At 50.1% G+C, this 25,383-nt stretch overlaps 1 protein-coding gene across 3 annotated transcripts in view; it reads right to left on the reverse strand.

The window, feature by feature from the left end:
• Window positions 1–566: 566 nt before the first annotated feature.
• The window catches only part of Iqgap1 (IQ motif containing GTPase activating protein 1), a 66,589-nt gene continuing 41,772 nt past the window's right edge, over window positions 567–25,383 (reverse strand). For all 3 annotated transcript variants that reach the window (XM_090321603.1, XM_090321601.1, XM_090321604.1), the window contains exons 10-38: window positions 25,143–25,306; window positions 24,165–24,249; window positions 23,523–23,686; window positions 23,254–23,414; window positions 22,310–22,434; window positions 20,603–20,766; window positions 18,722–18,812; window positions 18,387–18,554; window positions 17,712–17,854; window positions 16,982–17,152; window positions 16,408–16,491; window positions 16,248–16,319; window positions 16,092–16,161; window positions 15,667–15,875; window positions 14,488–14,643; window positions 13,909–14,072; window positions 13,057–13,281; window positions 11,244–11,384; window positions 11,062–11,146; window positions 9,908–10,140; window positions 9,251–9,383; window positions 8,668–8,770; window positions 8,182–8,317; window positions 7,606–7,693; window positions 7,014–7,226; window positions 5,845–6,011; window positions 5,228–5,350; window positions 3,423–3,531; window positions 567–2,982 (exon numbers count right to left, since the gene is read on the reverse strand). In XM_090321603.1, the coding sequence (XP_090177729.1) occupies window positions 2,869–2,982; window positions 3,423–3,531; window positions 5,228–5,350; window positions 5,845–6,011; window positions 7,014–7,226; window positions 7,606–7,693; window positions 8,182–8,317; window positions 8,668–8,770; window positions 9,251–9,383; window positions 9,908–10,140; window positions 11,062–11,146; window positions 11,244–11,384; window positions 13,057–13,281; window positions 13,909–14,072; window positions 14,488–14,643; window positions 15,667–15,875; window positions 16,092–16,161; window positions 16,248–16,319; window positions 16,408–16,491; window positions 16,982–17,152; window positions 17,712–17,854; window positions 18,387–18,554; window positions 18,722–18,812; window positions 20,603–20,766; window positions 22,310–22,434; window positions 23,254–23,414; window positions 23,523–23,686; window positions 24,165–24,249; window positions 25,143–25,306 (4,061 nt within the window). In that variant the 3' untranslated portion in view covers window positions 567–2,868. The remainder of the gene's footprint in view (window positions 2,983–3,422; window positions 3,532–5,227; window positions 5,351–5,844; window positions 6,012–7,013; window positions 7,227–7,605; window positions 7,694–8,181; window positions 8,318–8,667; window positions 8,771–9,250; window positions 9,384–9,907; window positions 10,141–11,061; window positions 11,147–11,243; window positions 11,385–13,056; window positions 13,282–13,908; window positions 14,073–14,487; window positions 14,644–15,666; window positions 15,876–16,091; window positions 16,162–16,247; window positions 16,320–16,407; window positions 16,492–16,981; window positions 17,153–17,711; window positions 17,855–18,386; window positions 18,555–18,721; window positions 18,813–20,602; window positions 20,767–22,309; window positions 22,435–23,253; window positions 23,415–23,522; window positions 23,687–24,164; window positions 24,250–25,142; window positions 25,307–25,383) is intronic.

A 25,383-nucleotide genomic window follows, 5' to 3' on the forward strand; every position in this document is an offset into this window, starting at 1 on the left:
TCGGATTTTAGTGCCAGGCTGGCTTTGAACAGTGATCCTCAGATCTCAGCCTCCTGAGCATAAGCCATCAAACCAGGCCCAGACTGCTTTCTAAATGTTGTTTCTCACTGCAGGAAGCAGGGGTCCTTGCAGAGATGGCCAATCCCCAGTCTGGTGACAAGTGTAAGGAAACAGCAGGTGCTGGTGGCTCACACTGTAAATTCTGGCTACTTGTGAAGCTGTGAACAGCAGTTCCAGGCCAGCCTGGGCATTCAAGTCTGGGGAGTCCATCTCAGGGAGGTAAGCTGGACACTGGAACACATGCCTGTGATCCCAACAAACAGGAAGGCGGAGGCAGGTGGACAGCAGTTCAGCTGTTTCTCTGGTAGGAAGTGAAACCCTATTTTGAAAACAACCAAGGAAAGCCAGGACTGGAGGCTATGACTAGGGATAAGGTAGAAGGACTTCAATGGCCATAGAGGAGACATGTGAACATTAGATTGGGTATGTACATGTATATGTACACACACACACACACACACACACACACACACACACACACACACACACACACACACACACACAGAGGGGCTCAAAAGATATCCACTGTATTTGAAGTCCAGGAGTTCATGATTTTTTTTTTTTTTGGTGCTGGTCCTGAACTTGAACTCATGGCCTGAGTACTTAATTTGTTTTATTTATTCTCACGATTAGCACTCTACCACTTGAGCAACAGTCTAACAGGCTTTCCTGCTTGGACTGGTACCTGCTTGTCATGGTTCTCAATGATCAAATCTCACCCTAGTTAATGTGGTCTGGTATGAACGGCTAACAGTGAAACAGAATGGGATCAGATGACCTTTCATTTCATACAAAGTAACAGTCAGAACCACAGTCAAATGCTGGAGAGGAAGGAAAGTCCCTTAAATGTCATGATGGCCCAGGAGAAGGTCAGAGGAGAGGAGAAAGAAGGCTACAGCTAATAAATAAGAGCAGGCTAGCTGGGCATGGTGGCTCACGCCTGTCATCCTAGCTACTCAGGAGGCTGAGATCTGAGGATTGCAGTTCAAAGCCAGCCTGGGACTGAAGACTGTGAGACTTATCTCCAATTAATCACTAGAAAATGGGAAGTGGGGCTGTGGCTCCAGGGATAGGACAGTAGCCTTGAGCTGACCAGCTCAGAAACAACACTCAGGCCCAGAGTTCAAGCCCCATGAAACACCATCCAAAAAAAAAAAAAGACCAGGCTTCTGCAGCCGTCCCGGCCCAGCACACAGCCGAGGCAAGTCTGGTGCTATGTGAACACTGGGGGTTCTCGAGGCGTGTTTGGTCTCTGAGGCTGTATTCCAGATCTACAACCCTTACAAGTGATGGAGCAGCGTTTGGGCCAGGTGTCTTCCTTTAAGAAAACACACTTGGAAGTCTCAGATGTGGAGGCAGGCACTCTGTCTTCCTCAGACAGGATCTGGCTCTACGGCGCAGGTTCAACTTGGAATTTAGAAGCCTCCTGCCCGCACCTCATGAGAGCTGGGGTTACAGGTGTGTGCCACCAAAGCCAGCTTAATTAAGTGCTGAAATAATGGTCTTCCCAAACACCGCCGAAAGCAAGGTGCGTGGTAGCCACTCCTCCCTGTGGGCGATACCCACAGCTGTACTGACATCCCGGGGACAGACGTGTCCACGATGTACCTTTGTTACAGGGACACAGCACATCATTTGTGATTAATTTAAGTTTATTGGCCTCAAATATACATCAGTAAAAATTTCTATGTTAGTTTAACTTGTCTGTTTTAGACGAGAACAATGAACCAAAACAAAAGAAAAACTGGAGGCTCAATAGCATGATTTACCTCATTTTCCTGGATGGACAGGTAAAAAAAGAAAAAAAGATTTGTGACTTTTTAATCCAAGAACAAAAGCCTCTAAATTCAATATTTAGAAATTAATTGATTTGCTTACGCCTAAAAAACAAGAGTTCATAAAACAAAGGCACAACTGTGGGCGGCCACACGGAAGTGAGGAGTTTGGATTTTTCTCTGGGTTGGCTGAGCTTCTTCAGGAAGGATTCTCTCTGCCTCCTGCCAGTAAAAATCCTAGAGTTCAGATATACAAATAAATCATTTAAAAGCAATACTTTTCTCAGTATCTGAAAGGCTTCTGAAGCATTATATGAGTCTCTGAGATACCTATAACCTCACATTTTAAGAAATAAGTCTATGCTTTATTTAATAAGGCACTCATAACAAAAGACTCCAAACAATTATGCTCTACTTTAGGACAGCTCCCTGCCGTTGGTCTGGGAGCTGAGCTCAGTGGACCTCTTTCTACTAGGGAGGGCGTCAGGCCAACAGCCCCACTCATGGCTGGTAGTGAAGTGAAAACCAGGATTTCTTTTCTTCTAAAACCACTTCACCTGAACACAGAATGACGTGCATGAGCTTCTTCCCTCAGCAGAAACAGAGGAAAAAGAATGGGAGAAAAGTGAGAGCCCCACTTGGCAATGACACACCAGCAACTACAGAGAATCCGGCATTCTCCCTGCGCATCTGTGGCTGCACTTCTAACTGATGTTATTGCTAAGTACAAGACACAGAGCTTCCAGCGCAGTGGTGGAGAGGGAGTAGTATCTGGGTACGCTCTCTCGCTCTCTCTGCACCCCATGGTGGAGGAAGACAAGGAAGTAGAAGGGCGACTACGCTGGCAGCGGTTGACGAGGAGGAGAGGGCGGCTCGTCCTGTCTGGGGAAGGAGTAACAGGTGGGGCGTGGGGAGCCAGCAGATCGGGGAACCCTGGTGGGCTCCATCTTGTGTCCGAGGAGGAGAGGGATCCCAGAAAGGTGGCAGCAAAGCTTTCTTTCCTTCATGCTGCCGGGCTGGCAGCACACGGCCGCTACTTCCCGTAGAACTTCTTGTTGAGGAGGAAGATGAGAAGGTTGACATTTACTTTAGCTCTGTCAAACAATTTCATGACCGCAACGCCTTCGTACTGCAGCTGCAGCAGGTCCTGTGCGGAAACAACAGCATTGTTACTGCCGGGCTGGGGGAGAAGGGAGGGAGAGGCGCAGAGGAGGATGCAGCAGGGGAGCGGCACCTCCTGCACCCCGGGGAAATGGGGTGAGCAGCCCTGCTGCACTGCTGCACCACCGGCCTAGAAAGTGGTTGAGACTCAAGGCTGCCTGCATGCCATTTAGTCCTCCCATGTAAACCTGCTGACAGGTTTTAGTTGAAAGTGGGGTTCTGTTTTTGAAGGTGCAATGTGCAAACGCCGCTAACCCTGGAAGTGCCCGTGGCACGTGGAAGAGAGATTTCAAGCTACTGGACCTCAGCAGCTTCCTGCAGCCAAGTCCAGTCCAATGCACTGGCTGGGCTGCACAGGGACAGCTGTCTCCCAGGGCTGTGTCCCCGGACTTTCCCATACAGCTTGCTCTTCTGGCGCAAACCCACCTGATAATGTAACATAAACGTCTCCATCTGAACTCCCATGAACTTGGCCTTCACCTCAAAGTCTCCAACTTCTTCTGTTGGACTGATTTCAAAGATAACATTTTTAAACCTGTAGAAACATAGCACAATGTCTTCTCTTGTAACAGGTCTACTAGGAACCAAGTCTCCAGGGGGCTAGGGTGCAGGTGAAGCAGGCTCCCCTCTCCCCCATAAGCATGTGCCACTGGGAATGGCCTTTCTCCTGGACGGCTGAAGGGCCAGGATAAAGGAAAATGGAAGCTGGCGTGGTGGCTCACATCTAGAATCCCAACTACTCAAGGAGGCTGAGATCTGAGGATCCTGGTTCAAAGCCAGCTCGGGCACAAAAGACTGTGAGACTCTTCTGTCCAATTAACCACCAGAAAACTGGAATTGGTGCTGTGGCTCAGTGGTAGAGCGATAACCTTGAGCTGAAGAGCTCAAGAACAATGCCCAGTTCAAGCCCCATGACTGACACGAAGAAGAAGAGGAGGAGGAGGAAGAAAAGGGAGGAGAAGGAGGAGGAAGAGGAGAAAAAGGAAGAAGAAATGAAATAGATTATGTAGTGGCTCACAGCTGTAACCCTGGCTACTCAGGTGCTGGAGGAAGGAGGATCGTACAGTCCAGGTTGGCCTAGGCAAAAACTCATGACCCTATCCAAAGAAATAACAAAACCAAAAAAGGCTGGGAGTGCAGGGCAAGCATGGAGTACCTGCCTAGCAATCGGAAGCCTTGACTTTAAACCCCATGGCCAAGGGGGAATGAGGGAGAGAAGGAAGAAGAAATAACTATTACAAAACAGATTAGAGCAGATATACAAAGTGCTCAACTAAAAAAAGTACAATAGCAGCCAAGTCTAGAGACTAAGCTCCCCAGCCAAAAAACCGACCAGAGAAAATAGGCATAAGCCATATTAAAAAAAAAAAAAAAAAAGGTAAACCGAAAATGTAAAGATACAAACACCAAACCCACTACAATGCTTTTCAGCAAGAAACCTAAGGAACGGAAACTCTGAGAAGTAACTGCTCAGTGGTGGCGAGGGAGGGCGATGCACACTGTCCGCCAGGCCTGGTTTTCAGGAAGCAAAGTGTGTGGGCAGGAGTAGACATCAGAGCTTCACAACCACGGTGGAGACTCGAGGACAGCTCTGCAAACACCAGACTCGGAGCCCAAAGCGCTGGGCTCACCTCGGGGAACACAAGGCTTTCTGCTCCCCATATTCTCCAAGTCCAGTAACCAGTACACACTGGGAGCCAGAAGCATGTAAGTATCTTCTTAAACAGAAACAAGAAGAGCCAGCCCATTGGGCATCCGGAAGCCACAGCTGGCTGACTGAACCCCCAGCCAGTGTTTGCTGAGGATGCTAGGCCAAAGACCTGCAGGAAGACAGGTCAGATGAGCACGAGTGCGTGGCCCTCGTTACTTGTGAAGTCATGTAGCTATCATGTCTGGTACCTACTCTGGGATGAGACTTAAGAAACAGAAGGAATGGCTTCCTGCGCTTAAGAGGAAAAGTTAAGACGAGGACGAGGCACACACATGGGTGTGAAAACAAACAGGCAGGAATATGGGCCCAGAGTAAAGAAAAAAATCTGCTCTCTGCTGTGAGAGATAAATTAACTCTGCACATGACGCTTAAATCTGTACATGAAAATCTATAAATATAAGGGATATATAAAGTAGCTACCAGGAAAGAGAAACAAAGAAAAGAAGATTAAAAAAAAAAAAGATGTGATGAACACAACAATTTCAAAGCACACGAACGCAGCACACAGGCGGAGACTCACTGGTTGGCCTGCAAGTCCTCGATCTCCAGGAGCACGCCCTTCTCGTGAAGCCTGGCCGCCGTGTACTTCAGCGAGATCTTCTTGCTCTTCTTGCCTTTCATTTCTCCAGGCTTTTTGGAGACCCTGTTTAAAAAACACAAAAGTAAGTAAATAAACCCGCCTCTAGGTGACTGTGTGTTGTGGCTCTGTCTTTGAAAACCAAGGACAGGAGGTCAGGAGAGTCATCCTTTGGTGTCACTAGTGCAGTGACTCTAGAGCAGCAAACAAATGTGACAAAACAGGCAGGGCCACACCTCTAAGTTGCTTCCACTTGGAGGACAGGGCTGGGAACCTGAGAGTGGTTCAGTGCTTTGCTCTGTCCTTGGAATCCAGGGCCTTTGCCAGCCAGGGATAAACAGTAGTAAGCTACATCGTGCCTTCCCTGGAGTCTGTGCTCCTGGAGGTGGAGGAAGCCATGCTATGGTATTCCCTAAAATACGCAGAAGCACCTGGAGGCCTGCGGCCAGCAGATCTACTCTTGTGATTCTCCAGTTTCTCAGGCCAAGGAGACACACTGGGACAAGGAAGGTTCAGGACAGGCATCCTTGATCCCCCCTCACCCCACACCCCGCACTCACTTGCCCTTGCTGGCCAAGTTATCCAAGCAGGTTTTGATGTAGCTTTTGTAGTAGTCTACTTGCTCGCCGTAGAAGGTGGCCTTGGAGTTGAGAGCAGCAAAGGTCTGCTGCAGTTTCACGAGCTCAGCCTTCCTCCTCTGCCGGTATCTCCGCTGATTGCGAATGTCCTGGGACACAGCGCTCAGAATTAGGAAAACAACAGGTAGCGTGTGCTCCTCCAGTGACTAGTGTTTCCCAGCACTAAAACCTCTGGAGGCTGATTCTGCCTCAACCACGCATTCTCTCAGCAAGGAGTGATTTAGTGGAACATGGAGCAGGAGATGGAAAGTAAAGACTCAAAAGTAAAGACTCCTATCTGTGGACTATCCATTCTTAATAGCAATTGTCTGTGCTCACAAATTCACAGAGGAACTCAGACATTCTCTCTGTATCTTTTGAAGAAGTTTTATTTCGTACTTCCATTTTTTTCCAATTTAAGCTGGATAAGGACTCAAGTATATTACCCAAAAAGGAAGATAAGGAGGATAATACATCCACTCCTGGCTTGTTGTGTGTGCATGGCATCACTGCATATGATGACAGAGAACACCCAAGAGGACACGGTGGCACATGCCCGTGACCCCAGCACTCGGGAGGCGTAAGCAGGAAAAGCGTAAGTTTGACGCCACTCTGGACTACTACATAGCAAAGTGAAGGCTACTCTGTGCTGCAAAGCAAAAGCCTATTTCAAAGTCAGAACAAAACGGGCTAGGAGTGTGGCTTAGTGGTGGAGTGCTTGCCTAGCATGCATGAAGCCCTGGGTTCGATTCCTCAGTACCACATATATAGAAAAAGCCAGAAGTGGAGCTGTGGTCAATTGGTAGAGTGCTAGCCTTGAGCACAGAGAGGTTCAGGGACAGAGCCCAGGCCCTGAGTTCAGGCCCCAGGACTGGCAAAAAAAAAAAAAACAGAACCAAACAATAATGAGAATAACAGCATAGGGCTGAAAATGTTGCTTAGTGGTGGAGTGTTTGCCTAGCATGCATGACGCCCTGGGTTCCATTACCTGGTACTACATAAACAACAACAAAAAAATCAATAAGATTTAAGAAAGAAACAAAAGCCCCCGGGAGCCTGATGTCAACTTAGAGTGTGCTGTCCTTGTGTGCGGCGTCTCCTGTCTGCAGTACCTTGGCAATGTCATTGATAAGCTCCTGGTATTTGTTCTTTGGGTCCACAGCCCCAAGCTCCATCAGCTTCTTCAAACCCGTCTGGATCTTCTCCTTCTTCTCCTGGAGACTCAGGTTGCTGTCTTCCTTCATGGAGCGGGACTTTTTCATCTTGTCGGGAGTTTTGGCATCGCGGATGGCACGTCTCTGCATGGCCCTCTGGTGCTCGGCTTCCTATTGGAGAAAACAGTGCTCAGGAAATCCACCCGTGCCAGTCCTGAACTTGGATGCAGTAGCAGATCTGCCGCCATCCGAATCCACCCAGTTTCCAGATCCCATTCTAGAAACAGAGCGAGTGAACCGCACGGAGAGACCTCAGCCATGCGACGTTTTCTCTGGGCTAAGAGACTGGACTCCATCTATTGCTCCACATCTCACTTCAGGACATGGAAACGATGACACTGTGTTCTTCACGGTGCACTGAGTGGTCTAGGCACACTGGCACTCATATCACACTGAGGTCTCAGCCTCTTCCCCACGATGCACACCCTCCCTCACCAGCCCCGGCAGGTGTGTCCACCTGGGGAAGACAGAAGCCGAACCCTCAACTCACCTGTTCACTGGTGGCCGACGTTTCTAGGATTTCAGTCAAAGTGTCTCCTGGCTGGAACCGGATGACATCCACGATTAAGCGTTTGGTGCTGCAAAGAGAGGCAGGTTTACCTCGTGTCACGGCCTAAGTGATCCACACTCAAAGCACTGTCTCAGGGTCCGCGGCGGCCAGAGCAGAGAGGTGCTCTTATGATTTATTTACTTATTTATTTATTTGTTTATTTGCCTGTCCTGGGGCCTGGACACTGTCCTTGGGGATTTCTCAAGCCACAGCACCACTTCTGGTTTTTTTCTGCGTATGTGGCACTGAGGAATCGAACCCAGGGCTTCGTGCATGCTAGGCAGGCCACCGGTGGAGTGGGGAGGCCTTGCCCGCAGCCCCTTTCATTTTTACGTTGTAAAGCTTGGCAGGTAGGTCCTGTGCAGGCTGACCATCCTACACTTGGATTGGACAGCATTTCTGCCTCCTCCTAAATCCATATTGTACCCAAATCTCAGGCAGGGTGGGGCGCAGGCTCCGGGGTGGCCTAGGAGTCCCTCAGCAAAGGCTCCTCCCCGCCTCCCTGTCTACACCTACTTCAGTAAAATGGTGCGGGCGTCTGTCTCTGCGTTCCCATCTCCAGGCACGTCGAACTTGTTGGTTAGGGTGAGAGACACTTCTGTCTTGGCCAGTGCCTCCTTACTGGCGTCGTTTAAACTGCCACAGCTCTCCCCTGTAGTTTTGCAGGGTTAGGGTTAGAGGGAGAGACGCTGAGGTGACAAGAGCACAAATAAGGCAGGGGGTGCAAGTCTAAGGTGCCCCCCGAATCAGATAGGCACTGGGTGGCCAGGTCTCCTAGTGAGGAGAGGAGGCAACATGCTATGGTGTCAAGGCGGGGCGACCATCCATGCCACGTCCGGCCTCGGTCTGCCCAGGCCTGTGAGCATGGCATCGCCCCTCCCGGCACACAGCATTTCTCATCACAGGGTTCTTGTGCTTTGGGTCCCAGTCCTCCTGTCACTAGACGTCAGCTACTCGGCGACAGGGACCCAAAAATTCAAAAGCGGAGGAGAGAGCACTTACCCAGCAGGGACTCGATGGTGGGCACGTCGCCGAGGTCGTCCAGCAGCTCGTGGAGCGGGTCATTGTGCTCGGGGGCGATGGCATCCTGGTGGTCCAGCAGGAGCTAAAAGAGATGGCGGTGACCCGTTTCAACACAGTCTGAGGAAATAGGGAGGACTACTGTACTAGGAGAGAGGAAAAGGCAGTTTAGACTGTTACAAGAACAATGTAGGGGCTGGGGTCAAAGAAAGGAAAACAAACATTCTTTTATCAAGCCCGCAGCTCATCCCCGGGTGTCTGACCCTTCATCAGGTCAGTGATACCAACATAACATGTTAAACACCAGTCTGGGTCCCACGCAGGTGGCCTGGATTGAGCTGTAGAAACCTAGCAGCACACACCAAGATATCAGAGCAGGCAGAGGTGGAGCCAGGAGGCAGAGCGCTTGCTTCGCAAGCATATAAGGCTCCGGGTTCAATTCCCAGGACCACAAAAAAAAAAAGTCCAGGAGGACTTGGGCGTCATGAAGTCTACAAGAAGGTGAAATCCACGGACAGCGATGAAGGAAGCGCATGCAGTGAGGCGATTAGGGGAAACCACTTACGGTGTGGGTGTTGATGATCTCACCGATGGAGATGTAGATAACGGGCTTGGTGAGCGTCACCAGGTCGGAATACTCGTCCACATTGAATTTGTCCTGGAGCTCTGGGACATCACAGGCAGTCTGGAAGAAGCGTCTGGAGGGAAGGAAGGCCAGGAGGCAGCGATCACACAAGGGAATGCACAGGAGAAGGTGTCGAGACGACAGCCCACTACCTCTCAAGCAATGAGTCAGACAGAAGCCTGCTGGGAGACTTCACCCTAGACAAAATGCTTGCTGTATGGGAAACTGGTTCTAGAAATTTCTCTCTCCACTTAAAAAGCACACTGAAACCACACTTTAAAAAAAAAAAAAAAAAAGCAGTTCCTAGACAGCTGTGCTGTCTGCCTCTAGCTAAGATGAGCTCTCAGGTACTAAAGCAGTGTTAATCTGCAACTATTAGATAGTGCTCTCCAGTTCTCCTAACAAACAGCCATTGTTTTTATATCCAGTTCCATCTCATAGGAAATTCCTCTTCAGTCTTTGGAGCCCTGAGCACAAGGAACAGAGCTTCTGCAGCAGGGAGGCCTGGCGAAAGCTTATGGTCCCCAACCTCTTCTTTCTCTCAGGGATAAAGACACACCCACAAGTCTCTTGGGCATCTGGGGCCTCTCCTGTTACCTGAACTTCTGGTAGGACTGGGAGAGGTACTCGTTAATGATGCTTAAGTGGGCATTGTCTCCCAGAAACATCTTATTGGAGGCTGCATGCTGGAGCATCTTCGCAATGGAGCCCAGGTTTCGGCGTTGGTCTGTGGTGAGCTGGCCTCCTGCCGACAGGTCAATGATATCAAAGGCATCCGGGGCAACGATGGCTGGATTCATGTACCGGTAGTACAGCAGGTTACCGATAATCTGGAACAGAAACCGCACCACCACCTAAGCCACCAATGACTTCCCTAGCCAACAATGAGAAAATGCAGTCCTGTGAGGAAAAAGTGAACAAAACACATATGCACACGTGCATGCATGCACACAAGACGTGGCGCTTTCTCACTAGGCCCACAACTAATATAAAGTTTCCCTGGTTGGTTGTGAGGAACAAAGGACACTGTTATGAGCAATAACTGAAGAAGGATTCAGAGTAAATCTGGCAGTCTTAGTGTTGTTCTGAGGCAGCGGAGGGCACCTCTGGTGGAGGCTGCTCTTGCACACGTAGGCCTTGTGAACAGGAGGTTCACCAGAGCGGCCAGGTAAGTTCTTAGGGACTCAGCACACGACCATTTGCAAGTGTTCATTTGCCCAACCCCTCATCCTTGTATTGCAGACTTCAAAGGCCAAGATCATGCTTCTGAAATGAAGGCCACTCAACACACATCTCTTCCACAGAAGAAGTCAAGGACAGTCACAGCATTTTCCCTGGAGTTTCATTCAGAAAAAATAAAATGAATTCACCTGGACAGAAAGTCTAGAATCGAGGCCTCACTGTAGGAAAGCACAGAACTAGGAGAGAGAAGAAAAAAGCATTCAGATTTAAAAAAGAAAGAAAAAAAAAAAAAGAGCAAAGTTGAGTAGGGAGTTATCAGCAACAGCCTGAGCAGAAACCATGGAGCTTGCTGCTGGCCACCTGGCCACCAGCAGAGGGAGCAATTACTCAGCAAAAAGGACAGAACTCAGACAGGAAAAATCATCCACCTTCCTCCACTTGTGTGATACGGTTTGCGTGCCATTTGGCTGTCACAGGAAGGGTTACCCCTGAGAGCTCTCATCTACCCCTTTCAATGCCATCGGAGCTCACAATCAATGCTGAGGCTGTGCGAGGCCTGCAGATCTCACCTTCAGCAGCTCATCCTCACCAGCATCAGGGAACTTCTCGTGCAATGAGTCCTTCAGCACTTTGGCGATGAAGCGCATGCCGTAGCTGCGGGAAGGACGAAGGCCAGTGAGCAGGGCAGGAGCGGGCGGAAGCGCTCGCATGGCGGGCGCTGACTGGGGGCCCCGCAAGGGAAGGCACTCACGGTATTTTGTCCACGGAGCTGATGATGGCTGAGAGGAACTTGTCTGTCACAGCCCTCATGTTCCTGATGGAGCTGTCCAGCCGCATCTTCACCTCCTCATGAGCCAGCGCCTGCTCAGGGGTCACGTCGTACGGCAGTTTGCTGAAAAGCAACGGTTCCCCAACAGCGTTAGACAGACGAGCAGGGGCGGGGCCGTGTCAGGCAGGCAGCGACACTCAGGTGCGGTGGCTTCGGTGGGACTCAGAGCTGGTCAGTGGTGAGGCTACGGTTTGAGCTCAGGGAGAACTGAGTGCCTTGCATTACAAGCCAGACACAATCAAGCTCAAGATGAGTCAGACATGCCATCTTGAGTCTCCTATGGTCTAGTGGAAGAAACACACGAGCAGGTAAATGCCATGTGCCAGCTGCAGGTAGAGCTCAGTGCTAAGAATACCTGCCTAGCACGACTGAGGCCTGGATTCCATCCCCAGCAATGGAGAAGAGAAACGCTGACTCGCAGTGCTACATAACCCCACACGGAAGAGGCGTCGACTCTTCGGAAAAGGCAAAGAGGACTTTGGGGAGAAAAAAGACCCCAGCTCAGAAAAAAAGGAAGAGGAGGGGTCCTGAAGGAGGAGAGGCCACAATGAACACAGGCAGGCGTGGTTATGGCTCACTGACAGCAGGTGTTTAGTGGGAGAAAAGCCCTAGATTCAGTCCTCAGCGGAAGGGAGGAGCAAGCGAGGGAGGGAGGGAGAGAGGGAGGGAGGAACAGAGACTTTCTAGATCAGTGTTGGTCACAGTGGCAATGACTTGCCTCCATGGTGCTGTCACCAAGTGGATCTCGGTAGGTAGGAGTCTGCATGTTCACACTGTACCCAGGGTTGTTTCCCGCTGTGTAAGGCATGGGGGAATGATATAGGACAGTGCTCTTCTAATGTGGGCTAGTGCCAGCCAACAGAGCGGAGGAGACAGTGCCACAAGGTAAAAATACACTAGTTTCTTCGTGGAGAAAGTCTTGCTATAAAATAAATAGCCAGGAAGGAGAATTCTCATCTCCCCGCCCCAGCTCTCTACAGATACAGATGTTTTGGCTCTCTGAACTTATTCTCTTAGCATTACTTGGTTTTTTTGCTCAAGGCTGGATTTCTACCACTTGAGCCATTGCTGGTTGTAGCTTTTTTTTTTTTTTTTTTTTTGCTGGTTAAATGGACATAGTCTTATGGACTTTCCTGCCAGGCTAGTTTCAAACGGATCCTCAGACCTGGGCCTCCTGAGTAGCTAGGATTAAGTTGTGAGCTGCAGGTACCTGCACATGCATTCCTTTTGGTTTTAGATACTTTCCTGTTGGTGCTTTATCCCAGCTCAGTATCCAGGACAGCTGATCCTTCCTCTCTTTCAGTGATGGAGCTGTCTGTCCCTTGGTCTCTAGCAGTCTTCCTGCCACTTTTACCTCTAGCTCTGCCAGGCTCCCTTATGGTCTCAGCCTCTGTAGGCAGTCCTTTTAACCAGGCTGGCCCGCCTTTTCCGTTCGACCTCAGCTACTTGAACTTTCCCTGCCTCACACAGGCAGCTCCAGGAGACCTGCACTTACTGCTATCTGTATGCACCTACTTGTCATCTCCTTTCCCAGGATACTAGGAAGACAGGGCAGTGGACGGGTCTGCTTCAGTCCCCGCCACAAGCGTGACAGCGTGTGTATCTCACAGGCAGGAAGGACAGTTTTCTAAGGAAGAGCTATCTGCACAGTGACTGGTGTGCAACAAGACGTAATTGCATGGTTTCAAGGCTGGAAATGAGAAGAGGACGCGAGGAAGTGGACAGAACATCCTACCTGGCCTCTCCAGTCTGAGACTCCATCTGGTTGACCCAGGACTTGTAGATATCCACAGGGTCCGTTTTGATGTTGAGAGATTTGTCATCCATGATCTCTTTCACAACAGGAGCCAAGATCTGTCTCAGAGCGTTTTGGCCCCGGGCACCACGGTTGAAGCTGACAACCATCTTAATAACCGTAGGGTTTCCTGTGACAATCTCTTGAATCTGATCCACCTTTGATCTAAATACAATCAAAAGCAGAATTACTTTAAACTAGCCTTGGAATCCTGAACATAAAAGATCCTGCCTCCTGAAGCATTTCGGAACTCAACAGAATGCTCCTAAGCCAGCTCAATTAACGAGACAGGACTGGAACCTTCATGTGTGGCTTGAAATTATCTTTCTTTCATTTTTCTTTGGGGAAGGGAGAGGACCAGGGTGGTCCTGGGTTTGAATTCAGAGGCTGGGTGCTTCCCCTGAGCTTCTTTGTGCTCAGGATTAGTGCTCTAACCACGTGCTCGAAAAGCATCACTTCTGGCTCTTTTTGAGTAACTGACTGGGGATAAGAGTCTTGTGGACATTCCTGTCCAGGCTAGCTCCCAACTGCCATCTGAGATCTCAGCCTCCTGAGCAGCTAGGATTACAGGCATGAGCCACCGACACCTGGCTTGAAATGGTATCTTAATAGAAAAGAAGATTTGCTCTGTTCTGGTGTAGCCTTGTTATGTAAGTGAGTCTAGCTCACACCCGAGAGCCTCCTGAGAGTTCAGCTGTGAACCACCACAGCGTACGAGCCATTATGTGTTCAGTGTATTTTCCGTAAGTGAACTGAGATGTGGACAAGGCACAGGCAGAGGTGCGTGCGTACTTGATCTCCTCCTGCAGGGCTGTCTTGAAGAGCCGCAGCAGCAGGTACTCCTCCCTCTGGTTGGATGCGTAGTTGTAGAGCGTGAAGATCACGGAGTCCATGAACTTGGTGGACTTGTTCTGAGGCATCTGGAAGATCAGCTTGGCCAGATAAGTGGGATTGGTCTGAAAGAAAGCCAAGGGGAAAGTACTTAGACCACGGCTGATACAAAACGAGCTTCCCAAACTTGTAGGAGTAAACACACAGTCTTCCATCGCTGTTGGTGGCAGCTTCACTGTACGGCGGGCTTTTCAAGAAATACATAGCGATGCCTCACCTATCGCAGGAGCTGGTTCCAGAGACCTGCGCGATAGGTGGAAATCCTCCAATAGCAGCAAGCGAGCGGGGATGACTACGTAACGCAGCTACTTTGCGGATTTTCAGCTATCGCGGGGGTCTCTGGAATTAACTCTGTGATAGGCGAGGGGTCACCTCGTCAGCCCACCATGCATGTCTGCGGAAATGGCAAGTGCCTCCAGCGAGATGGAAGGAAAAGTAGATTAGCTGAGTTTTCCAAGATCAATTCAAGCAGGCACTTACTTGCAGCAGATAAAACAGGTGCTGATAGGCTTCCAGTTTCTCTCTCTTCTCCTTGCTCAGAGCCTTGAGGCCTCCTTTCTGCTTGTTTATCATCATCATATCAGACAACTGCTCCTTGTTTTTTTTGGTAAGTTTTTTACTGTGGGAAACCACATCCTGCAAACAACACAAAGAGCAATGAGGAAGCATTCAAAGAGGAAAGCATGGGATGTGAGAAGCTCTCCGGCAGCCACACACCACCCAGGGCAGCCCATCTGAGAATCTGGGTGTTGCCACACCCCAATATACACTGTGGAGCCAGAGCTCCACCCTCTCTGGAGTAGCTCAAGCTACCCCGCTCCTACTTTTGCATCCCATGTGGGACCTGAGTCTGATTTCTCCAGGTGGACTCGAGGGGAAAATGTCCATCCAGTTAAATGAGGAGTTCAATCCCTTGTTTACTTATTTCCCATCTTTTGGGACAGGTCTCTCTACAGAGCCCTGGCTAACCTCAAATTTGTGATCTACCTACCTAGGCCTTCCATGTACCGGGGTTAGAGACGTGCACCATCTACTCAGGTGCAGTGGCTCACGCCTGGAATCCCAGCTACTCGGGAGGCTGAGATCTGAGGATCATGATTCAAAGCCAGCCCAGGCACAAAAGTCCATGGGACTCTAATTAACCACCAGAACACCAGAAGTAGTGCCGTGGCTCTAAGTGGTAGAGTGCTAGCCTTGAGTTGAAAAGCCTCTGGGACAGGCCCAGAATTCAAGCCCCATGACAGATACCCCCCCCCCCAAAGATAATCTTATGGAGTCCAGTTGCGTTTCAGCAGAAGCACTGGCCTAGCATACCCAAGGCACAGGCTTGATCGCAGCACAGTCCTCCCTACACCCCCCCCCCAAAAAAAAACAAAACAAAAAAGAAGAAAGAAAATGAAACAAGACAAAAGACAAAACAATGTCTTTAAGCCAAGCATGGCTTAAGCTTTGCCTAAGGTTTATTAGGGCAGTTGGTTCAACTTCGGTACTGCAAAGAGAAAACGAACAATAATATCACACGCCTGTAGTTGCAGCTTCTTTAGAAGATAAGGCAGGAGGATAATTTAAGCCCAGGTGTCTGAGGTCCGCCTTGAACACAGAGCCCTCAACACGCACGCACGCACACACGTGGCATGCCCACACACGCGCGCGCCATACCTGCAGTGTGATTTTATTTTTCACCAGCAGTCCAATTTTGATATCCATGAGGTTGAGGTCGTTCTCCAGCTGCTGGTTGGAACGAATGAGGGTGATGACCTCTTCCCGCATCTTCATAAGGTCAAGCTCCTCCTGGAAGTCCTGGTCACTCTGGTCCAGGAGGTGGACAAACTTGCGGACCACGATCATGGGAGGGTCCTCAGCATTGACTGAGGGAAAGAGAGCTGAGCTCCTGAGCCCGCTCTGAGTCCTGGCCCTACTCGAGACACTCAGCTCCACCTGCAGTCCCCTCAGCCCCGCAGGGCTCTGTGATGGCAGCTCCACTACTAGCCACATGCCAGCCAAGAGGCTAAGCCACAAGTCTTGTCTCCAGGACCACCCAGCTCCCAGGACCTCAACTCTGCCCCCCCAGGCTCATCACTCACTCAGAGTCTTGTAGTCGTCACGAGCTTTGTTTGCCCGGATAAAAGCCTGGATTTTGATGATGTCATTTATCTACGGAACAGGAAGAACGCTTTGCTCATGGTCCACAGACACTCGATAGAGGCATCTTTCCTGGCCCACCAACCCTCGGGACTTACGTGGTCTCGGAAATACTGCAGGCGGTCTCTGTAGCGCTTTCTGGCTTGATGCATCCTGGCCAGGGACTGAATCTATGGGAGAGGACCTGAGCTCAGCGCTGGCCTTCAGCCCCGCTCGTCCCTCTCGCCCCTCGAGTGGGAGTGTGTGTGGCTGCCGTACCTTCACGACTTCATCTCTGTGGGAGTGCAGGTAGGCTAACCGATCTTGGTACGCCTTCTTCTGCTTGTATCCTCTCCACTGGGACTAAAGGCGTCAAACATCACAGGTGCCGTGTTACTTCCCAAGGGGTGGTGGGAGCAAGTAATCACGCTGATACACCGAGCACTCTTGTACCATGAGGCAGTTCTAACAGCGACCCTCTAGAGCCTGGACATCAGCACTCCCTCCCGGCTCACACGGACAAATCTAGGTGGAGACAGCCTCAGCCCCTGCCTCACAGAGGGGAAGTCAGCACAGAGTTCTTCAGGTCTCACCACAGCAGGCTAAAACTCCTACTCAGAATTCTTTCAAACCCCTTGTTTGGCTCAAGGTTCAAACCTTACCCAGAGACACAGTGACAGGAGACAAGAAGAAGAGGTGCCCCACACACTGTTGTGCCCCCATCACACACTCTTAAGCACAAGAAGCTGTCCATGGAAAGATGAGGAAGAGGCCAGGTGTTAAGAAGCAAAGCTGACATTTATTCTCCTGCTCTGGGAGCGGCCTGCTGTGTGGGTCGCGGGCCTGGAAGTACCTGAATGCAGGTGATGGCAGGGATCTGCTTCTTCAGGAAGCTCATCCTGGCTCGGAACTCCTGCCGGACCAGGTACCCGCGGCAGCAGGCCTGCAGCTTGGTGATCAGGCCTTCGTTGGCCAGCCACAGCTGCTCTCGGTTGTATGCTGCCGTCACGCCAGAAATGGAGCTCTGCAAAAGCATCCGTTTCCTCTCACTGCGGCCCACGTCCGTGTGACACCCCCAGCCAGGCGATGCCAGCCAGCACCCCACGTTGACACTGTTTCCCTTCCTTCCTCGGCCTTCCCCACTCCCTGCAGACTGCACTAGGCTCGGTAGTAGGTGGCTGTGACAGGTCTACAAGGCCAGTGTGGGAAACTCACTCGTCCCCAGAATGCTACTGGTCTTGCAGAGCACACGGGACCGTTTGGGCTGTTGCTGCGGGGAGCAGATTTCTTTTTAGAAAAATGGCTCTGTCGGCAGAGTATCTGACAGCCCGGAGTGGCGTCCTAAGCCAGGGCATGAACTAGAGTGCTGCTGCCGCTGCAGCCACACTGGAGAGCGAGTGGGAGCAGGCCGCGTGCTCTTGCTTTTCCTTCCTCTGCCTTCACCTTCCCCAAATCACCAAAAAACAATTCCTCCAAATGGTACGCTGCATAATTTGGAGTCCCGGAATTCTGACATGCTACAGCTCTGAGTCAGTACGGGACGTCTCCTCCTCCTCCTCCTTCTAAGAACAAAGGAGACCTACCTGAATCTCCTCCCGACACAGCTGCATGGAATTCTGCACGAAGTCTGGGGGCTCGTCCCATCCTCCTTCCTGAGTCTCCAGATTGTGGTAGTAATAATATCCGCCCTTGACCCAGTGCTTCACCCACTTGCTGCTGTTGTCTCCTGGAGGAAGGGAAGGGAAGATAAAGAAACCAAGCCATACTATACTCCTCACTTCTGCCTAATGTCGCTGTGCTCGTTTGTCAAGCCTACATGAAACCTGCTTCCAAACCTGCTCTCGGCTCTTTGACAGTGCAGGGGCAGTTGAAGTCCAAACAGACTGTGGCTATGTTCTGTCTGTCTGAGCTCATTCAAAACTGCAACAAGCAAGGAAAGCAGGAACGGGGAAGCAGGAAAGGAGAGAGTAATGGAAGGTTAAGAGGATCACCTTATATTCATCCATCCATCCATCTACCTGCCTATCTATCATATATAGATAGACAGAGAGACATATGTAAGTATCAACGCGTGTGTGTAGAAACCTATCGAATACTCTTTGAAGACGGAAGGAGGAAGAAAAGGGGCTAATAGACAAGGTGAACTCAAAATGCAATGAACGCACCCATGGACTTTTTACAATAACCTCCACAGCACCGGAGCTTCCCTCGCGTCTGCTGCCTCTTGTCAGGTGCATTTTGGTTTTCCCATGACTTACCTGCTGCCAGTTTTTTCCTCTTGGCTTCGGCAAGGTCACTCAGGTAAGTCTCACCACATTCAGGGATGACTCCATATAAGCCGACATCCGGGGAACGGAGGGCGCTCAGTGTTCTGACAACATCTCCACTCTCTACCGCCTCGTTAATGGCGGAAATCCCCAAGGCAACTATTCCACAAGGAAAGTATCAACGTGAAGGTCTGGAGAGGGCCTGAATTCCTAACTTACCTACCGGCCAGCCTCTGTCACCCTCATCCAGGGGTCTTGGGTAGGGGGACATAGAGTACCTCACTCCCCTCACCCCCACCCAAGCAAGCAAAGCCATCCACACGTACACCTCTGTGCTTCCTGGGTGTCTTTGTTGGATTGCCAGATGCCACCTTGAATTTCATCCAACCACAACACAGCAGACTCATCCTGGGTTTCCTGTGTCATTAAAAGCAAAGTAACAAATGTCATGTCACAGTGTCAGTGGAAAGTATGTGGGATGGGCTCCTGAGAACCAGTCACATCAAATGGATGAAGAAGTCAAACATGAGCTACAGGGACTTGGTGGACAAAGTGACAAAAACAACACCAGCACAAATAAAACAATAACAACTGGTAGAAATGCTGAGGGGAGGGAATGGTTCGGGTGGTGAAGTCTGGTGGTTAGAACCTAAAGGGACAGGAGCGTTTTAAAAAGAACGGTTATCTGTCTAACCACACTGAGTGCTTGGCTTGTCCCACAGGCTCAGGAAAGGGAAAGGAGCAGGAACTGAATGCAGGAACGAGTCACTATAGCAGTAGATACTGATAACCTGCTCTGCCACTAGACGCTTTCTACTGCTGAAAATAGAAAATGACTACACAAACCCCTAGAGTCCTAGAAATAAGTGCTGGAAATGCTAAACAATAGTTCCAATGTGAAAGCTACGGTGAGTCAGTCCAGACTTGTGACTACTCAAGCAAGAAGGTTGAGGTCCAGAGTAGCAGCCGAAAGTCTTTGCATCATTTAAAAAAAAAAGTCGCTTTTTGGTTCAGTTTTAGAATATTTCACGTGGAATATCCCCGAATAGAATGTGCTAGCTTTACTGGAGAATTCTGTCACGTTTCCAAAACTACAAATGGAACACATTCTAACTCATTCTATAACACCAGTATACCTGAATTCCAGCACCACATACAAAAGAGACCACAAGCAAACTACAGACTGAATTTAAATTAAGATACTTTGGGGATGGGGATTTAGCTCAGCGGAAGAGCCCTTGCCTGGCAAGTGCAAGGCCCTGAGTTCGGTCCCTGGCCCTAGGGGGAGGAGGGGCGCAAAAAAAAAGCTATAAATTAAGATACTTTGCTTGCTAAATTTGGAACTCAGTGGTAATTTTTAAACCATTCCCAAAATGGCTCATAAGACTTAGAGGCTAAACCGATGCCTAAAAAAAGGCAATTCTAACTAATGTTTAGTTCACCCAATTTGGCCTGGCAATATTGAGCAAATTTTCCTGTAATTCTTCCTCCACTTCTGAGGAATCTGATGCTATTCAACAGCTAAAGGAAAGAGCTCCAAGTTCCACCCACTTCCTCTAAACGTTTAACTCCTTTGACCCAAATCTCGTCTCATAAGTGAGAGCTATCTTTAGAAGTTATATCCCCAGTTGACTTTCCTTTTCACACATGGAAGGAACCTGGGTTATTCTCACACACCCACTCTGAGAGTCAGGTACCAGGCTCCTGATGGACTCTGGGTGGTAAAAGCAGACCATGGCTACAGAATCATCCAGCTAGGACAGGACCCTGTCAGATTCCCAGTCAGTAGAACTAAAACCTACCAAGCTCTAGGGATAAAATGAGGTTGTTATTGTTGTGTGTGGTTGTGTGTGTGGGTGTGTGTGGGTGTGTCTTTGAGCGCTCTACCACTTCAGCCACAGCTCCACTTTCCTGTCTGGCTGGCTTCGAATCTCAATCCTCAGCCTCCTGAGTAGCTAGGATCACAGGTATGAGCCACTGGTGGCCAGCTCTGGATCTGGTATTTTGATATTTACCTAAAGAGAGATAGTAGAAGCTGGAGATACGGCTCATCAGCAGAACACCTGCCTAGCAAGCACAAAGCCCTGAGTTCAAAATCCAATACCCAAAAGAGGAAGAAAGAGACAGATGGACAGAAGAGATACACAAGCAGCAGGGCTGGGCATGCTGGCGAGCTCTGGAGGAAGAGCGGTCAGGAGGACACTCACCTGTGCCTTTTCTCTCTTTGCCCGAATCAGTGTGTCCTGGTAGTGCTGGGCCACTTCTGCAAGGACCCCCTCAAGCTTAGCTGCAGGAATCTGCAGAGCCTGCAGAGTCTTGTGGGCATCTCCTTCGTCCAGTGCTTCATTAATTAAACCAATGGCCAAAATCCCTAAATGTACACAGAAAAGGCATTATGTTTCCATTAAGGAATTTACGGGGTGGCTGCGGTTCCCATCCACGCTGTGCACAGCACTGTCCCGCATGCGGGAAGCTGCACACGAGGCTTACTTGGGTCTGAGATTTAAGAATAGCCTTATTTTATCCATCTTAAAATATGCTACTTGTAAATCTACCTCAGAGTGGCCATGATTCAGACTATAACTTGTCACCAACGAAGCAGCAATGTGTAGTTAAAAAAAAAAAAGCCAGTGTTTATGTCACTCAATCTCGCTTGTATCAACTCCTGTGGGAACTCCAACTTCCCTGTATCATGCAGTGTGGCAGCTCTGAAGTGATGAAGATCTGTTGTTACTGTTTGAAATAGGTTCTCAGTGTACAACTCAGACCTCTCTGGAACTTGGTTTCAGGAGTCCACCATTGCACCCAGCAAAAAATTGGCTTTCACAGCTTCCAGGTGCATTCAACCATGTAACCAAAAGTTAAGAGTTTAAGGGATTTTTTTTTAAGTTACCTGATTCAACATTTTTAAAGAAAGGACAAAGCTTAGGAATCTCCTGTCTTAAATAATACAAACAGGAGGTCAATGGAAGACCAAGCCTAGAGCTCCCCTTTCCAAGGCAAATAAATGACTTTCCACTGGCTCAGATTTCTCACAGGGAATACAAATTAGAAACACTACCTCCCAGGCACCTTATTTGAATTTGCTACTTTTGCAAGGACTCCACTAGTTAATACAGAATGTAGCTGGTCTTTGTCTCAGATCTCAGAGAAAGAGCCTTTTTAAAATCCTTGGAATATCCTAAGTGACAGGTGTGTCTTCGTTATTTAGGACGCCTTCAAAGTTTCGGGACAGAACCGGCATGCTGCAAAGAGCAGCACTGTGAGGCTCAGGTCCTGTCCTATGGGCCTGCCTCCTCATCGCCAGGGAGAGGAGGAAGACTGGAAATTGAGTTCAATCGCATGGCGCAAAATTCAGTCAACTGTGTGTATGAAATGAGGCAGAGATTTAAAAAAAAAAACAAAAACAAAACCAAAAACCTGCTATCTCTCAAAGCTCAGCTGAGCTTCCTTGGTTGGTCGTACCCATTACTGCCCGCAAGGTGACACCTTTGGAGGCATGGCGTTGTGTCTGGGGTAGTCCTGTACACTGCCTCCGTAATTGGACTTCATTTATCTCCTTCATAATAAAGCTACAATCAGAAGCCTAGTGCGTTTCTTATACTCTTGAACCGAGGGGTGCAGGGAGCCCCCACATTGCAGCCAACAACTCTGGAGCTTGCGGCTGGTGTCTGAAGTGAGGACCAGGCCCTCAATCTGTGCATGCTGCTCTCATCTCAGGCGCTAATGTCAGAAGCCACGTTCAAGCAGCTTTAACAGTAACAGTCACATTCAACTTGAGCCATTTCTTACGGGACGGTCACATAATAACAACAATATCCTGGCATTCTGAAAACCATCTCTAAAAGTGGTGTCTGGAGCCATTTAAGTATCTTTAGCATCAACGTGATGTGGGTAAACAGGCGGTCACTCACGCTCATGCTCCTCTTGTACCACCAGATTGACATGGTCCACGCAAGCTTGGATGTCATTCCACGTAACGAATTCGTTGTTCTCTATGTGTGCTTGAGCTTTCAGCTTCATCAACTCGTCCAGATACCTGCCCGAGGCCAACCAAAACAATTACTATGGGTAGCAGGGGCAAGACAGTGTTCTAAGGGACAAAGACCTCTAGGATGTTGCAGCTACAGCATGTGATAATAGTGTACAGGCCCATCTAGGGACTGGGCAGTTACCCAAACACAGTGTAAAAATGCAAGGAAACCACTTAGCCTCAAAATTCCAATCTCCATGTGAGACTAAATCTAGAATCAGGGGCAACAGCTCAAGTCATTCCTCTAAAAACAAGACTGTAACCAGCCAGGGCTGACCTGTGGCTTGACTGTCAAGCACTCGACCCAGCACGCATCAGCCCTCCTGGTACATGACCAAGATGCCAACAAAGCCACAGGCAAGCTAAAACATGGACAGGAAAGATGAGCCAACTGAAGAGTTGATGTAAGCAAAAAGTATCTACCCGGTAAAAAGGCTAGGTGACAGGTAACGGGGAAAGGGCAGTCTGATAGACAAAGGTTCAAAAGAAATGATGCTTTGGTGATAGAGGAAGATGATAAATATACAATGCAGAAAAAGCTGTCTCCCTAATTCAGGGACAGGAAAGACAATTTCTATGCTTTTTGATAGGAGACAATTTGAAGTATGTATCACCAAAAATGGAGAACTACTCTATGACAACCTCCCTTCCTCCCTCCCTCCCTCTCTTCCTTCCTTCCTTCTCCCCAAAGGGCTGGGGTTTGAGGTCAGCGCTTTGTGCTTGCCTAGCAAATGCTTCACCACTTGCGCATGTCTCCAAGCCCCTTTTTCTTGGGTTCCACGTTTCCACAGGGTTCACCCCGGGGGTGAGGACGCGGGAGCCCACCTCTGGCAGTTCTCCTCCTCGATGTTGGTGAGACCCGTCACAGAGCTGCTCAGCTGCTTCCACACTGTAGTCATGTCTCCGGACTCCAGCGCCCTGTTGATGAGGGCCACTGAGGACAGCATCTCCACGGCGACGGAGAGCTCAGGATGCGTGAGGCTGTGCTGGACGCCAGGGGGAAGACCGCGAACCGTGAGTGAGGGCTCTCCAGACGCTGCGGGAGCGCACGGGCAGGCTCCCGCAGGCTCCCACCCGCTCCCACCCGTGCTCACTTCGGGACTCTGCTGCTGCAGCGTGGCCAGCTCTTTCTGGTACAGGTCGGCAGCAAATGGGTACACCTGGGGCAGCTGGGCCTCAGGGTTCATGAGCTCCAGCACAGTCTTCTCTGCGACACCCTTCTGGATGGCGGTGTTGATGGCTGCCACGGCTGCCAGTCCTGCAGAGGAAACCAACAGAGGCGGCAGGCTGAGCCTCGGGAGCGGGCGGGAAGCTTTGGGGGTACATACTGAAGCAGCTGTCTCTGTGTGAATTCATGGGGAGGTCTCATCTCACTAAACGTGTCTTGTGGGTGTGTTTTAAAGTAGTCTGACTGTTCTCACCCAGTCGGTCCCCCTCCCGCACCCCCCATTCATCCCATATGCTTGAAGCCTCTGCCTTCCCCTGGCACCTGGCAAGGCTCCCCATGATCTTCCAGCACTTTACCCGACACTACCCACTGCCTCCTGCCCCACCTCCACTCCTCCCCCTGCACTCCTCCTCCGCCCCAGCCCCAGTCACAAAGCGCCACAGTGGAAGCAAGTCTTCTTAGAACTGCAGGAACTCTGCGCTACCACAGGACTCGCTAGTTTGTCACAACAGAAGGCTGGGGGTAGCGCCAGCCGCCATGAAAGCCCCACTGGGCAGAGCACTCTTACTTCTCTGGTACTGCTGGGCGGCACAGTTGGCAGCATCCACTCCACCCTGCACCTCCTCCTTCTGCAGGCGATCAGCCTGACCGCGCTGGGGAAAGCAAAGCATGGACATTCAGGACACAGTCGCTCACCTCAGGCCTCCACCTGGCCCTTCTCGTGTCTCCAGTGCAGTCACGAGGCGCAGGGAGCTGCGCACACAGTGCTGGCTTCAGGACAGGTGCAGCCAGAGCTGCCTTTGATGGAGCCCAAACCCCTCCCAGCCCTGAGAGTGGCTTTCCAGACATCCTCAGAAACACCGGGAAGCGCCAAACCACTCCTCAGAAACGTGCGTGCAGTGTACTGGACCGCTGCTAAGGCTGACCAGCACAGGCCCGGAGTCTGTCCCATGTATACTTGCCCTTATTAGATGGAAAGACTGCCCTTCGTGTCCCTTAGGAAAATCCCACAAGTGCAAGCCCACACAGCTGACCCTCACCGCAGCAGTGGACACTACGGACGGGGTTTTCTTATGAAGTGGAAATTCCTGAAGTAAAACGTCAAATTCAGGTTTTCCCCAAAGGTGGGCGAGGGAAAATTGGAGTGAAGAGTGGTTTGAGAAGGGTGATATACAGCTAATTCTCATATTCTCCCTCCCCCCCCCGTTCTGGGGCTTGAACGCAGGGACTGAGCACTGTCCTTGGGCTTTCTCAAGGCTAGAGCTCTACCACTTCTTAAGCCACAGCACCATATCTCTATATGTGGTACTGAGGAATAGAACCGGGGTCTTTGTGCATGCTGGGTAAGCACTCTACCACTAGGCCACACTCCCAGCCCCTAATTATTTTTCAAAAGGATTCAAAACTCTAAAAGCCAAAGAGGATGGAAGATAATGCAGCCTGTGCCTAGAGACTGAAGAACAAACTACCATGTATGAAAGGAGAAGACCCGCTAGGAGGAACCCACAGCCAGGGTAGACCCTGCAGGCCCCACACCTTTCCTCACCTGTCGCTTTTGCTCCCTGTCACTCAGGAGCTGCTTCAAGTACCAGTCGCTGTTGGGCTGCTGCAATCCCCTCAGCGCCAGAGCAGGCGACTGCAGGGCCTTGAACAAGACAGGCGCTGCCCTCTGCTCCAGGGCCAGGTCGATACTCTCCAGTGCAGACAACGCTGGGAACAGGAAAGGACAAAAAACATTTCCAACACCTATATCAGCATCGGGGGCTAGAATATGCTTCCTTCTGTCA

This window comes from Megascapheus bottae, chromosome 30 (genome assembly GCF_031878675.1).
Source record: "Megascapheus bottae isolate mThoBot1 chromosome 30, mThoBot2.hap1, whole genome shotgun sequence".
NCBI lineage: Eukaryota > Metazoa > Chordata > Mammalia > Rodentia > Geomyidae > Megascapheus > Megascapheus bottae.